The sequence below is a fragment of the Sturnira hondurensis genome, unplaced genomic scaffold (genome assembly GCF_014824575.4).
Source record: "Sturnira hondurensis isolate 20B ecotype Veracruz unplaced genomic scaffold, ASM1482457v3 Scaffold0006805, whole genome shotgun sequence".
Lineage (NCBI taxonomy): Eukaryota > Metazoa > Chordata > Mammalia > Chiroptera > Phyllostomidae > Sturnira > Sturnira hondurensis.
In genome coordinates this window covers 1,785,237-1,801,196 of record NW_028079436.1, presented here as the reverse complement: position 1 = coordinate 1,801,196, position 15,960 = coordinate 1,785,237, and the positions used below count along the sequence as shown (strand labels likewise).

At 39.5% G+C, this 15,960-nt stretch overlaps 1 protein-coding gene across 1 annotated transcript in view; it reads left to right on the top strand.

The window, feature by feature from the left end:
* Window positions 1-4,563: 4,563 nt before the first annotated feature.
* RAD50 (RAD50 double strand break repair protein) overlaps window positions 4,564-15,960 on the top strand; it is a 75,075-nt gene continuing 63,678 nt past the window's right edge. Inside the window, exons 1-2 of the mRNA XM_037050495.1 lie at window positions 4,564-4,987; window positions 7,190-7,273. Coding sequence (XP_036906390.1) covers window positions 4,859-4,987; window positions 7,190-7,273 — 213 coding nt within the window. The 5' untranslated portion in view covers window positions 4,564-4,858. The remainder of the gene's footprint in view (window positions 4,988-7,189; window positions 7,274-15,960) is intronic.

Sequence of the window (15,960 nt, the reverse complement as noted above, 5' to 3'; positions counted from 1 at the left end):
AATAGTGTGGAAAAGGTGTATTGGTGAGTAACATCCATCCTTTTGCCCTAAAACCTTTATCTCTACTCGTGGCTTCCAAATTGGGAACCTGTTTTTAAAAACTGATAACTGTGGTTTTTACTAACTGTGTAGTCATGTAAGGTCAAATGACTTTTCTATGAACTGATTCTAATCAATCACCTAGGCATGATGCCACAAAATTTGAGGGGTGACTAAATGTAAAATGATAGTATCTCTTTCCTTTTTTGACCTTATTCTAACCTCCATCCTTTTAATCCTCAAGCATATGTTTAAAATAATTTTTATTGAATAAATGTTACAGGAAAATAAACACAAAACTTCTTCCCTTTGGCCTAGGAGCTATCAAGTTTTTTGATGATTTCTTCCAATCTTTACGAAGACAGCTTTATGGATCCATAATAAATGAATACATGCGATTTGTGTTTATCTTTTTTTGTTTGTTAATACTTTGTCATGTATCCACTTGTTATTTTAAAGGTTACCTGCAATTGGATGGAATTGATGTACCACAATTAACTTCACTGTTTGGGTTATTTCTGGTATTCCACAATTGTATCATATCTAAAAGTACTTCCTTATGCTAAGGAACTTGTGTGATAATTTTTAGCTCCTGTTGCATTTTACCAGATTACCCCTCTGAAAATATTCGGTGCACAAAATATAAATCTCTTATATTTTTACAGTGTTTTGCAATTTATAAAGCACTTTAAAAAAACCTTTGTTTAATCCAAATTTATCAGGAATCACATTAATTGAAAACAGATTAAAGTCACCTATGAAAAGGAAGATACTATACAATTGTATTAAAATTGTCTCATCCATTTTCAAGAGATACACTTCATGAAAAATGACATTAAAAGGTTGAAAATTAAGGGATGAAAAGGTAGGCTGGACAAATACTAATAAAAATAAAGCTGATGTACCAATACCAATACCAGAAAAATAATTTATGTGAGGAAGTATGACGAGGATAAAGAGATTCACTAATAGGTACAAGATGGTAGTTCATGGTGCTTTTATTTTCCATTTCACTGAGTATGATATAAGTGAAACCAAACATTTTTCAGGTAGTACTTTACTGAGAACTGGGTACTTGACTGATTTGCCTTTTTAGTTCTTTTTATTTTAGGGACTAATAATTTTTGTTACAAATCTTTTCCGCCTTCCTCCTGGAGTTATCTTAGTTTTAGTTTCCTATTGTTACAACACTGAAAAGTTTTGTAAGGGAATTTACCTCATCATGTCCATTTATTTCTTTCAACTCACGATTTTTTGAAGTATTTGAAATGACAGACAGCACGACACTGCCATTAGCACATCCATATGAACCCCCAAAATGATCATTTTCTTACATAGCAAAATAGTACATCTAATAGAATGAAATTAACAATAATTCTTTTAGCATTTCATTTCCAATCTATACTCAGAGAGTTTTCCCATGTATCCCCACAAATTCCCTTCATACTCTCAGCCCAAACCAGGATCAAATCCAGGACCCTGTGTTGCATCTGGGTGACACGTAACTCAAATCTCTTCTCATTTGCAACAATCCTTAAAAAAAAAAAGCCTTTCCAAATCTCCTTGTTTTAATGACGAGGAGAACCTGGGCTAGTGTCTCAAAGCACATCCCACCTTCCAGATTTGCCCTTTCCATCCTTATGGTGTTATTAGCTTAATCCTTTCTTCCTGTGAACTAGAAGTTAAAGGTGTGATTCAAGTTTAACCTTAAAACAACAATAAAAACTGAGTAAGAGCTGGGTACTTCATGTTAAGTTCACAGGAGACATAACATCTGGTTGTCCCAGTCATTGCTAATTTCTCATATTACTTCAGTTCATAAAATTCTCCTTTAAAAGTGAGGGTAAGCCCTAGCCAGGCATACCAAGAGGTTGCAGGTTTGATCCCTCTGGTTGGGGCCCCTACGGGAGGCAAACAATCAATGTTTGTCTGTCTCTCCCCCCATCCCTTCCTTCTCTCTAAAATCAATGAACATATCCTGAGGATGATTTTTAAAAGAAGTGAGAGTAATTACATTTCTGGGTTTTTTAAAGATTTTATTTATTTATGTATGTGTGTGTGTATGTATGTATGTATTTATTAATTTATTTTTAGAGAGAAGGAAAGGAAGGGAGAAAGAAAGGGAGAGAAACATCAGTGTGTGGTTGCCTCTCGTGTGTCCCCCACTGGGGAACTGGCCTGCATCCCAGGCACGTGCCCTGACTAGGAATCAAACCGGTGACCTTTTGCTTCATAGGCCCATGCTCAATCCTTTGAGTTACACCAGCCAGGGCTCTGGGTTTTTCTTTCATTGCTTTTAGAAATATCTAGATCTTCATGGACCTGGAACAGAGAATGGTAAGTAAAACAAAATATAGGTTTGCTTTTTTTCTTCTTATTGACATTCAAGTATGTATCCAAGTATTTATTTAAATAGCAGTGGTGGGGAAAAAGTTATCTTGGTGGTTATGCATCTGTTTACATTTGTCAAAATTCATGGAACTGTACACTGGAAAGAATGAATTTCACTGCATATAAATTAAGCCTCAGTCCCTGGCTGGTGTGGCTCAGTGGACTGAGTGCAGCCTGTGAACCAGAGGGTCACCAGTTCGATTCCCAGTCAGAGCACATACCTCGGTTGCAGGCCAGGTCCCCAGCAGCAGGTGTGCAAGAGGCACCACAACTGATGTTTCTCTCCCTCTTTTTCTCCCTTCCTTCCCCGTTCTCTAAAATAAACAAATAAAATCTTTGAGAAAATTATGCTTCAGTAAACCTGACTTTGTAAAAATGAGCTTTCATTATACTAATACTGGGCAAGAGCATAAATTATAGTTTCCTCACTGTTTAAATGGTTGGAATCCGACTATGAGAATCTCTTTTCAGTCAGCCACAGAAAATAAATATGAAAATAATGAACTCACCAGTAAAGTCAATTTTGAATTGTCTTATATAGAAACTTTGTGAAAACCTCAAAGAGAAAAATGGTGTGAGAGAAGTACAGCCAAAGAGAGATGCTGAACATTCATTAGTTTCTCCTAGTAATTTTCTAAATTACTTTTTTAGTCACCGGCGTTGACTAAAAAAGAAGTTAAAAAGTTAAATAAATAAATAATGACCTTTAATCTAGAGTTATCGTTTTATTGCATCTGGTTAGTCACATAGGGCATTCTGTATAATTTTCATCTGTTTTGTTCCATTGGTAATTTAAAATACGTACTGTGATAACTGGCACTTTCATATTTTCTTACTTGGTACATCAAGACACCATTCACTAGCCTTCCCCACTTGGATCCTTTGATGTTAAATTTTTATGTACTAAGTTCTATAAATGATTATATTGGGAGTATGTGATTGGAGAGTGTTTCCTGCATTCTCCTGTCTCAATGGTCCAAAGTTCTTTTTAATTTTAGTATCTTCCACTACCGTCTTTGTAATTTTGCTATGGGTCCTTGCATGTGACATCTGTCCATTTAGTTGGTTGACAAAAAGCAATATTCTCATTTTTAAAGAAGGTAATTTTTCTCTCCCTTAAGTTCTTTTGACATACAAAAAAGTTGTAAATAGTGTATACAGCACAGTGACTTTGGAGATATTCTACTCTGGTCAATGCTGTTAGCATAACCATCACCTCCAAGTTTCCTCCCACTTTATTTTTCTGTAAGAACACTTAACAAGATCTACCCTCTTAGCAAATTTTCAGTATACAATATAGTATTGTTAACTGTAAGCACTATGGTATACAGTAGGTATTTTATTCTTCTTGCACAACCAAAATTTTCTTTTTTGAAAGGTGTTTCTGTGTTGTCAATACTTATAGAAGTGGATTTCATTCAGATTAATATTTGCATAATATTTTAGAATTTTATAACAACATTTGACTTTTGGTCTTAAACATCTCTCTACACTCAAAAATTACTGAGGACCCTGAAGAACTTTAAAAATTATTTTTATTAAAATATAGTTGGCATACAATATTATATTAGTTTCAAGCATACAGCAGTGATTTATATCCCTTGATATAATCACCACACTAAGTCTAGCAAGCCTTTGTCACCATGTAAATACTTCAAATATTACTATATCCCGTGTTGTACACTACATTTCCAAAGAGGCTTTCTGTAATTCATAACCATCAATATTTACTCAATTATAAATTAAAATTCAGATTCTTTTTAAGGCACAAGAACACTTTCCATTAGTCGTCATTGCGATGGCGTCACCACACGTCACGCGATCCCTGGAAAACATTCCGGAAGGGAGCAAATGAGAGTAGAGGAGGCAAATAACGTCTGAGAATTTTTAGAAAATTTTTGATAAGCGGACACCGCACTCCCCTCCCCTCCTGGACCACACAACGAGAACTGTTGTCTGTCACAAGTCTCCGTCTCCCCTCAGAGTTAGTGCTTCTCGGTGTGCCCCCGACCCCAGCAAAGAAACGGAACCCACGACCACCCCTAAACACAGCACCCAACCCTCTAAGTCGCTAATGCTCCGGAAGTCAGAGCTGCGCGCGCATCGCGTTCCACCCACTTCCCGGCGTGCCCCGGAACTGCGGCGTACACAGGCGCAAGCCGTAGCGACTCACGTGACTTGCGGGGCACCAGTGGCGGGAATCTGTGAGTGGGCGCGGAGGTGGTGTTCCTCAGCCTTGTGTTTTGTGTCTGCCGCGGGCATCCCCGGCGCGACCCTCACCCACTCTTTCCCTCAGCCGGGAAGTAAGTCGGCGTGGGAGGAAGGTTCCAGCGAGAGCCTTCGCTCCCACCCGGACCCTCTGGGCCCGCGCTCGGCCCGCTCCGCCGCATCTTGCTGGGCCCTTGGTGTTGAGATAACATTTACAAACATGTCCCGGATCGAAAAGATGAGTATTCTGGGCGTGCGGAGTTTTGGAATAGAGGACAAAGATAAGCAAATTATCACCTTCTTCAGTCCCCTCACAATTTTGGTTGGCCCCAATGGGGCGGGGAAGACGGTAAGTCCGGAGTTAGCCACCTTCCGTTTACGGGTCGCTACATCTTAGGAATCTGGAGAAGGAAAATACCTGGAGAGTTACGAACGCGGATGAGGACGAGCGGCGTCCCGACTCCTCTGTTCTTGGGGCCCCTGAAAGTGCGGCCCTCTGGGTGGCTCCCAGGCCTCGGGGCGTGGCCAGAGACTTGAACACTCGAGGAGACCCAGTGTCCTAACGGTGTCCCGGCCCGTCTGCTGGACAAGATGTACTGGGGACTGGGAGCTACGGCTCTCAAGAGAGTTCAGCCCTACAAGAGGCCTTTTTGTTTGTATTGATGTTTTTTCGAATACTCCTTGCTCACAAAACACTCACTCCCTGGTATTTGCCTCAATAAAGGAACTTACTAAAAAGCTACAAAATATAAATATGTGAGTTTACAAGTATGCCGGCTGTATACGCATAATACATAGGAAATAAATAGCTTAGTTTTAAGATGAGACCAAGGCGGTGGGCCTTAAAATTGGGGAACTGCAGGCATACCTCGTTTTATTGTGCGTGGCGTCATTGCTCTTAACAGGTGCTGCAATTTTTTTTTTTAACAAACTGAAGGCAGTCCCTCCACCAGGAAATAAAAATAAAATACGACCCGCTTAATTGCAGTGTTCTGAAACCAAACCAGCAATATCTAGTAGGTGTACCTGTATTTTGTTGTTAGGATGCTCTTACGTAGCCAAAAAATTTGAGTGCAACTTACCGTGATTTTTTTAACAACCCTGGGAATAGTTAGAAATTAGAGTTGGGCCCTAAAGTGGCAAGCAGTTATGGAAAAAGTATAGTCGAGAGGCTGTTCTGGGAGAGGGCTTGAGAAAAAGCAAGGAGGTATCAGTGTAACAGGGAGAAGAGAAAATGAAGTTTTGTTAAAAGTATAGAGGGAGAGCCTTGCTTGGTGTGGTTCAGTGGCTTGAGTGCTGGGTTGCAAACCAGAGGGTTATTGGTTCAATTCCCAGTCAGGGCACATGCCTGGGCGTATGGGAGGTGCGTTTCCCTCTCTTCTCTTTCTTTCTGTAAGAATAGATTAGATTAATAAAATCTTTTTAAAAAGGATAGAGAAAGAAGTAAGACTTAGTGTTGAGACCTGAATGCCCGACTCTTGCCTGCCTTTAATGTGAAAATGTATTTATTGAATGCCTGTTACGTACCTAGCATTGCATTGTTATCTACTTTAGAGGACATTAGAGTGTTTATGAGCACTGGCTGCCTGAGTACAAGTTTTTTGCTTTACCGTTTGTTAGCTATGTGACTGCAGGAGTGACTTGTATAGTCCGTATTTTTTGGACTATAAGACGTACTTCCCCCCAAAAAATTTGGGAGGAAAAGGGGGGTGTGTCTTATAGTCCAAATGTAGCTTACCTGGCTTGCTGGAAGGGTAGCGGCCTATGTTATTAAATATTTTACCACATTTTTTGCTTCAAAATTGTTTTTCCTATTTTCCTCTAAAACCTAGGTGCATCTTATGGTTTAAAAAAATTCAGTAAATGTTCTGTGCCTTAGTTTTCTCATTTATAAAATGGGGATAAAAGTAGTTTCTGTAGCCCAGGATTAATGTGAGAATTAAATGGTTGCAGTGTGTAAAAGCAGTTAGCACAATACCTGGTACATAGTAAGGTCCATGTAACTGTTAGCCATTGGTTTGGTGAGGGTTTTTTGTGTTTTTTTTTAACTTTTTAAAGCATTTCAGTTTTATCTAGATATAATTGACATATAAAGTTGTAAAATACTTGAAGTATACATCCTGCTGATTTGATAATACCTAATGGTGAAAGGATTCTCTATATTAATGAACAAATCCATCACCTCACATATTTATTCTTTCTTTAGCAAGAACATTTAAGTTCAGCAAATTTCAGTTATATGATACTGTTGTTAACTATGCTAACCATGTTTACATTAGCCATTATGAAATTAACTTGTAGGGTTTTAATTGGAAATAGATTTTTCCAAATATTTATTTTATTTTATTATATTCTCTTAATTATATAGTTTTTCTATGAACTTACAACAATTAATCTTTAACATTTAATCATCTATATTATAGGTTTTATGTCAAATTCTATCTGATTGTATCTTTATAGTCTCTGTAGTAAATAATGTTATAATGAATATTTTATTATTAACTTCTGTGGTTCTCTTATGACTACATAATATAATTTTTTCTTTCTTTAGACCATTATTGAATGCCTAAAATATATTTGTACTGGAGATTTCCCTCCTGGAACCAAAGGAAATACATTTGTTCATGATCCCAAGGTAATGGTGCTAGTAAAACTTTGTACTTTTAAAATAAATGTTTTATGATTATAAAAGTGATAACTTACTGTAGAAACCTAGGAGGAAAAGTATCAGGAGATATGAATGTCATCTACACATATTTTCAGCACCCAGTGAAAACCATTGTTGATGATTTCATATTTTTTTATCCTTTACATGCTATTTTCCATAGCTGAAATCATACTTGAATTTTATATTCTGAAGGTTATTTTCTACTTAACATTATCATGAAGTCCCATATCATTAAAAAATTATATTAAGTTCTTAATCTGGGTGTTTTTGATATATGGGTGCTTTAAAAAATCTTTATACTCTTTTGTGTATCTGAAATATTTCCTCCTTAAAGTATATAACTTTTTGTGATCTTTTTGAATAATTGTGTAATTTTCTTACATTTAGATTGCTTTTAATTTTTCATTAAAATGTGCCGTGATGGAAGTGTTCGTCTGAATCTTTGAATCATGGTGTTGATACTGTCGGAGTGTATAAAGGACATTGGGTTTTCCGTACTTGTCCGGCTTACGGATTTTTCTTGTTTCATGTGCTATGTAGTGGAGTCGTGCCTCTCTCAAGACCCAACCTCCACAGAAGTTGGTTGTGTATTTATTCCAGGCTTTTTCCTGTTTTTGTGAAAACGTATCTGTGCGCATATGCAAATACACTCACATGTAATTTTTTCACATGAATAGAATTTTATTATACTGCTTTACAAATAAGTTATTTAGTGATGTCCTGCATACCCATTTATATATACACAGGGGTGGGTAAAAGCAGGTTGACAGTTGTGAGTACACAAAACAGTTTATTCTTGTATTATTTACTAATTGTGTATTATATTCCACATGAACAATTATTGTGTTATTTTTCCACCCCTGTATACACACATACTTTTATATCATTGTTTTACTAAATAATACTACACTGAGCCTATATTCTGTAGTTTAACTTACCCCAAGTTAATGGTCATTGTAGTTTGTACTTTTGTATGACTAAAGATAACTAATAATGAAAATATTTATTTTCTTTTTAGAAATAAAAATACCATTAGTACATTTATTCAGCCCTCTCTGTAATGACTATTCAAATCTTCTCTCTTCTTAAACCTACAATCCACGGTTCTTGATTGATGATCTTGTCTTGTACTTTATTGAGAAAATCGGAGTCAAAAGAAAAGTCCCTCATTTTCCAGTCATAAAATCTACCAAACTACTCTGCAGATGTACCCATTCTATCTGTTTTCTCTCCTGTGTTTTAGGGTAAATTGTTTATTGTTTTATCTAAAGGTCACCCAACTCCTCTTGGAGACTGAAATGACAGTCCGTTTTGTCATCTTCTTGGCTTCAGTAGCAGTTTCTCCCTCTTCATAGGCTGGTTCGCCTTAGCATGTTAGCGTGCTCTTGTAGCTTCAGTCTATAAACACAGGCCACTGTCTCTTTAGTCCAGGTCATACTCTGGCTACTTACTTCCTCTTCTGTGTTTCAGTTTATAACAAAATTCACAAGAGTTGTATGTATTCAATGTCTTTCTTGCTTCCCATGTTCTCTTCAGCCTACTCCGTTCAGATTTTCTTTTATTCTCAGTAAAACTGCTTTTATAAGGTCACCAGTAATCTCTGTGTTGCCCGATAAAGTAGTCATTTTCTAATTCTCAAGAACTTCTCAGCAGATTTGATATAGTTGATTATTCCCTTTTCAAAAAGCACTGCTCTCTTGGCCTCCATGACACAATCTCACACCTCCTTTTTCATTGGCCACACCATAGACTCCTTTGCTGAGTTGACTCTTTGCTTGACTCCTGAGTCGATCCTGAGGGTTTCACTGCTGAATTCTACTGAACATTTTAGGAAGAAATAATGCCAGTTCTACACAAACCCTTTCAGAAAAGTGAGGCAGAGGAAATACATCCCGGCTGTTTATGGGACTAGCATTACCCCACACCCAAACCAGACCAAGACATTACAAGAAAACTGCAAACAGATACCTCTCGTGAACATAAATGCAAAACGCCTGGCAAAACAAGTTCAGCAATATGCAAATAAAGATACTACACCTTAACTAGGTAGGGCTTATCTCAGGAATGTAAGGTTCATTTAACATTTGAAAACCAATCAGTGTAATTTGCCACATTAATGAAGAAATATCATTTGAGCATCAGTAGGTACAAAAAGAGCATATAAATTCAGTATTCATTTGTGATCAAAACTCAGCACCATACTTCATTCCTGAGTAATTCAGTTCAAAAGCTAGCAGGTGAGGCTGAGGGAGGAAGGCATCAACAGAAAGCTAGCTGTGGCAGTGTGGTTAGCAATTGAAGCCCAAGTAGGAAATGAATGAGTCCATAGTTACATTTAAAAATGGGAAAAATGGGGGAAGAACGAAGCCTTAAGTAGAATTTACTTTTAATTTTTTATTTAATCTTTATTTTTTTATTACCATTTAGTCCTCTTGTACTCCTCTGCCCCCAGCAATGTCCACACTGTTGTCCACGTCCATGAATCCTTCATCTTTGTGCTCAACTCCTCCACCCCATCACCACTGCCCACTAGCAGTCACCGGTTACAGCCACATACAATGTATTAGTTTCAGGTGTACAACATAGTGATTAGACATTTATATAACTTAGGGTCACCCTGATAATTCTAATACCCACCTGACCCCATACATAATTATTACAGTATTATTGACTCTATTCCCTGTGCTGCACTTTATATCCTGTGACTGTTTTATAACTGCCAACTTGTACTCGTTAATCCCTTCACATTTTTCACTCATCTCTCCAACTGCCTCCCCACCCCAATCTGGCAGCTGTCAGTTGGCTCTCTGCATCTATGAGTTTGTTTCTGTTCTGTTTGTTCATTTTGTTTTTAGATTCCACATATAAGTGAAGTCTTATGGTATTTGTGTTTCTCTGACTTATTTCACTTAGCATAATACCCTCTAGGTCCATCCATGTTCTTGCAAATGGCAAGATGTCTTTTTTTTAAATGGCTGAGTAGTATTTATTGTATACTAATATATGTACCACATCTTCATTCATTCAAATATTCAAACACTACGGTTGTCGCTATGTCTTGGCTATTGCATATCAAGCTGCAGTGAACATAGGGCTAAATATATCTTTTCAAATTGCTGTTTTGGATTTCTTCATATAAATACCCAAAAGTGGAATTGGTAGATTATATGATAGTTCTGCTTTTAATTTTTTGAGGAACTTCCATACTGATTTTATTAGTGGCTGCACCAATCTGTATTCCCACCAGTGCACCAGGGTCCACCATCCCCTTTTCCACCAACCGTGCACCAGGGTCCACCATCCCCTTTTCTCCACATCCTGGCCAATACTTATTTCTTGATACTAGCCATTCTTGACAGGTGTGAGGTGATAATCTCATTGTGGTTTTAATTTGCATTTCCCTAATAATTAATGACATCGAGCATCTTGTCATGTTAGCCATCTGTATGTCCATTTTAGAGAAATGTCTGTTCATGTCCTCTGCCCATTTTTTAATTGGATTGTTTGGGGTTTTTTGCTGTTAAGTTGTATGAGTTTCTTATATATTTTGGATACTAACCTTTATTGGATGTATCATTGGCAAATATCTTCTCCCATTCAGTAGGTTTTCTTTGATTTTATTGATGGTTTCCATTACCGTGCAAAAAACTCTTTAGTTTGTTGTAGAATCATTTATTTTTTCTGTTGTTTCCCTTGCCTGAGGAGACACATCCAAAAAAAGTATTGCTAAGAGCAATGACTACGTTTCTTCTAGGAGTTCTATGGTTTCATGTCTTACATTTAACTCTTTAATTCATTTTGAGTTCTTTCTTGTAAAAGTGGTCTAGCTTCATTTACTTGGCATGTCACTGTTCACTTTTGCCAACATCATTCATTGAAGACACAGTCTTTACCCTGTTATATATTCTAGCCTCCTTTGTCATAGATTCATTGACCGTAGAGGCATGAGCTTATTCCTGGGCTCTGTATTCTGTTCAGTGAATCTATGTGTCTGTTTTTATGTCAGCACCAACCTGTTTTGATTACTGTAGCCTTATAGTATAGTTTAATATCAGGGAGCGTGATACCTCCAACTTTGTTCCTCTTTCTCAAGATTGCTTTAGCTATTCAGAGTCTTTTGTGGTTCTATATAAATTTTAGGATTCTTTATTTTAGTTTTGTGAAAAATGCCATAGCTATTTTGATAGGGATTACATTGAATCTGTAGTTGCTTTGAGTAGTATGGACAGAAGAGTGTTAATGTAGTTATGGGGTTAATGTAGTTATGAAAATCTTTCAGATTTTCTGTTTCTTCTTGATTCAGTCTTGCAAGATTTTGTTTCTAAGACTTTATCCATTTCTCCTAGGTTGTCCAATTTGTTGGCATATAATTGTTCTTAGGGTTCCTTTATACCGTAATCCTATGTATTTCTGTTGTGTCAGTTGTCACTTCCCCTCTTTCATTTCTGATTTTACTTATTTGGGCCTTCTCTTTTTCTTTATGAGTCTGGGTAAAGGTTTATCAATTTTGTTTATCATTTCAAAGAATCAGTTCTTGGTTTCATTGATCTTTTGTATTTTTTTTTGGACTCTATTTTGTTTATATCTGCTCTGATCTTTTTTATTTCCTTCCCCCTGCTCATTTTGGGCTTTGTTTATTCTTCTATTTCTAGTTCCTTTAGATGTAAGAGTAGATTGTATGTTTGTGATTAGTACTTCTTGAGGTAGATATGGGTCTCAAGGTCTTTTTAAATTTCTTCCTTGATCTCCTTAACCCGTTCATTCTTTAGTATAACATGTTATTTAGTCCCCATGTGTTTGTGTGTGTCCAGGTTTTTTTTTCCTGTAAATTATTTCTTGTCTTCATACCATTATCATTGGAGATTGTGGTTGGTATGATCTGTTTTCTCAAATTTGTTTTTTTAAATATATTTTATTGATTATGCCATTACAGTTGTCCCATTCCCCCCCTTCACTCCCCTCCACCCTGTACACGCCTGCCCCACCATTGATTGCCCTCCCTTTCGTTCATATCCATGTGTCACAAGTTCTTTAGATTCTGTATTTCCCATAGTATTCCGGCCCTCCCCGCTGTCTATTTTCTACCTACCATCTATGCTACTTATTCTCTGTACCTTCTCCCCCCTTCTTCTCCTCCCACTCCCCTGTTGCTAACCCTCCAGGTGATCTCCATTTCTATGGTTCTGCTCCTGATCTAGCTGTCCTCTTAGTTTACTTTTGTTTTAGGTGTGGTTGTTAATAACTGTGAGATTGCTGTCCTTTCACTGTTCATATTTTTTATCTTCTTTTTCTTAAATAAGTCCCTTTAACATTTCATATAATGAGGGCTTGGTGATGATGAACTCCTTGAATTTGACCTTATCTGAGAAGCACTTTATCTGTCCTTCCATTCTAAATGAAAGCTTTGCTGGATAAAGCAATCTTGGCTGTAGGTCTTTGGATTTCATGACTTGGAATACTTCTTTCCAGCCCTTTCTTGCCTGTAAGGTCTCTTTTGAGAAATCAGCTGACAGTCTGATGGGCACTCCTTTGTAGGTGACTATCCCCTTATCTCTTGCTGCTTCTAGGATTCTCTCCTTCATTTTAGTCTTGGCTAATGTAATTATGATGTGCCTTGGTGTGTTCCTTTTTGGGTCCAACTTGTTTGGGACTCTCTGAGCTCCCTGGATTTCCTGGAAGTCTATTTGCTTTGCCAGACTGGGGAAGTTCTCCTTTATTATTTGTTCAAATAAGTTTTCCACTCGTGGCTGTTTCTTTCCCCCTTCTGGTACCCCTATAATTGGGATGTTGGAACATTTAAAGATGTCCTGGAGGTTCCTAAGCCTCTCCTCATTGTTTTGAATTCTCATTTCTTCATTCCTTTCTGGTTGCATGTTTCGTTCTTCCTTCTGGTCCATTCCATTGATTTGAGTCCCAGTTTTTTTTCCCATCACTGTTGGTTTCCTGTGCATTTTCCTTCATTTCAGTTAGTTTAGCCTTCATTTGTTCCTCTAATTTGCGACTAAAATCTATCAATTCTGTGAGCATCCTGATCACCAGTGTTTTGAACTGTGCATCTGAAAGGTTGGCTGTTTCTTGGTTGCTTAGAATTATAGGCTCTGGGGCTTTGAGCTGTTCTTGAGCCATAATGTTTTGGTCTGTTCACACCTATTATGTATGAGGGGCAGAGCCTTAGGTGTGCACCAGGGCAGGGCAACTCAGTCGCTGGATTTAATCCTTGCTATGCTGTATGTGGGGGCAGGGTCAGAGAGGGGAAAAAATGGCACTTTGCTCCGCTGTTTCTCAGATTTCTGTCCCCTCTGTAGCTTCCCACAAGCAAATTGGGCCCCTCTGGTGCTGGTTCCTGAGTGTGTGGGCTCCTGTACCCTCCAGGACCCTGTGGGTCTCTCCAACGAACTCTCTATGAGCCTCTCCCGGCACCTCGACCCCAAAAGTCTTTCCGATTGGCTCTTTCAGGGTCTAATTCCCATCGCTGGGGCCCTAGCCTGAGCGGTTTGTCTCACTGTTCACTCCTATGCTTGGTTTATCTGTGCGTGAATGTGTGACTGGTCAGCCAACTGCCCTGCATCCCTACTGGGTCTGCCTGCCGCCAGCCCACACCTGGGATCCGCCAACTGCCGCCTGTGCTCCTGGGTCAGTCAGGCCACTTTTGCCTGCCCGACTCTGCTCCACCAGCCGCTGACTCCACCCCTCTTACAGGTCTGGCTGAATGGTTCGTTGTTGTTGGACTTCCGTACAGTTCAATTTTCTGTGTTTTGGCTACGTTTTTGTTACTAAAACTTTGTTGTCTTTAAACTTAGTTGTGCAAGGAGGCACAGTGTTTCCACTTATGGCTCCATCTTGGCCTGAAGTCTGTATACCCACTGTTTTGATACTCAGTGAGAGACTGGTAGGTTGCTTGTCTCCATTTCAGGTAGTTCTTTTTCTGGAGTTTGGTCTTGCTCTTTCATTTGGGACATATCTCTTTGTCTCCTCATTTTGGCTTCCTTCCTGCATGTGTAGATCTGCTCTGTCTCCCAGCCTTTGTAGAGTGACCTTATGTAGGACATGTACTCTGGGTCCCAGTAGCGTAGTCCCAGGTTACCTCAGTCAAGTTCAGAGGTACCCCTTGTGTGGGCTGTGTGTGTCCTTCTGTTGTAGTTGAGCCTTGATTGCTGTTGGCACGTCTTAGAGTTTGGTCAACCCTCAGGCTAACTAGCTTTGAGTGCTGGCTGTGACTGCAATGGGTGCACTGTTGTGATGCCACAAAGAGGGAGTTGCTTTAGTGGGCTCTGGTGCCTGTCGTGTCAGCCCTTTGGGTGTGTCATTTGAGGAGCTGGTTCAGTGATGCTTTGGTGTGGTCTGAAGCTGGCCATTGGGTGTGTTGGTTCTGGAGCCTCTTGGCAAGGGCTTCAATACAGGACAAGGTCAGTTGCCACTTGTGCTGAGCTTGAGGTTACCTGGTAGAAGCTAAAAAGTGATATGTGGTTGATTGCTGCTCATGCTGGGCTTGGAGGGGCTTGGGAAATACAATGCTGTGAACCAAAGCCAGCTGCTACTTGTGCTGGGTTTTGGGACCTTTTGATGGATACCTGAATATAAGCTGAGGCCAGTGCCAACTTGTGTCTGGCTGTGCTGCTTAGCTGAAGCTGTTTTCTGAGCTAAGACTGGCCACATTTACTCCAGGCTTATGGGCACCTGATGGGAGTTACAGTGCAAGTTGAGACCAGCCACTGCTTATGCTGGGCTTAAGGCTACTTGCAGGGGACACTGAGGTCAGCTGCCACTTGTTTGGGGTTTGTGAACCTTTGAGAGATTTTAAGAAGGTCCTCAGCATGAGCCTAGACAGTCCACCTGTGTGGAGCAGGCCCTGGAAGAGGTTCATGGCAGGTGCTTAACTTGAGTGGGGTGGGGTCTCAGGGAATCACCAGGGTGGGACTAATGTTGCTAGCCAGGTTAACAGAGAGCTCAGATTTGGTGTTCCATTGTATCTTCGGGCTGAGTGGCAGGAGTGTTCAACAAAGGAATAATGATGCCTGCCAGCACTTCCTTTCCCAGGGAGAGCTGCCCAGACCCCTGCCCCTCTAGCCCTTGCCCTGAAACTAGCTCCCCCCAGATGTCCCTGGTACTTTTTAAGCTGCTGTCCCTGCTCTGTAGCCCAGAGCAAGTGAGTTTGTCAGCGAATTTGTCAGCAAGCAAGTTTATGTACAGGCCCATTAAGAGGGCAGTGTGATCTCACTTGCACTCAATCCCTGCTGTTTTTCACAGCCAGATGGTGCCTTGGGCTGGGACCTGTTGCTTCTTAGCGGGTACCTGTGCAACACACATATCCCTCCTGATTTTTCTTCTTTTTAAAAAAAATCCTCACCCAAAGATATCTTTTCATTGCTTCTAGAGAGAGATGAGGAGGCTGGGAGGGGGAGAGAGAGAGAAACATTGATCAGCTGCCCTCTTTGGAACCCGCAGCCCGGGTATGCACTCTGACTGGGAATTGAACCCTGTGACATTTTGGTCTGTGGGGTGACATTCCAACCAACTGAGCCACTCTGGTCAGGGTGCTCTCATGATTCTTAATTATCACACTTTGGGTGTGAGACCTGCCTGTTCTACATCTCTGCCCCTCCTGCCAGTCTTGATGTGGCTTCTTTATATCCTTAGTCATAGGACTGCTATTC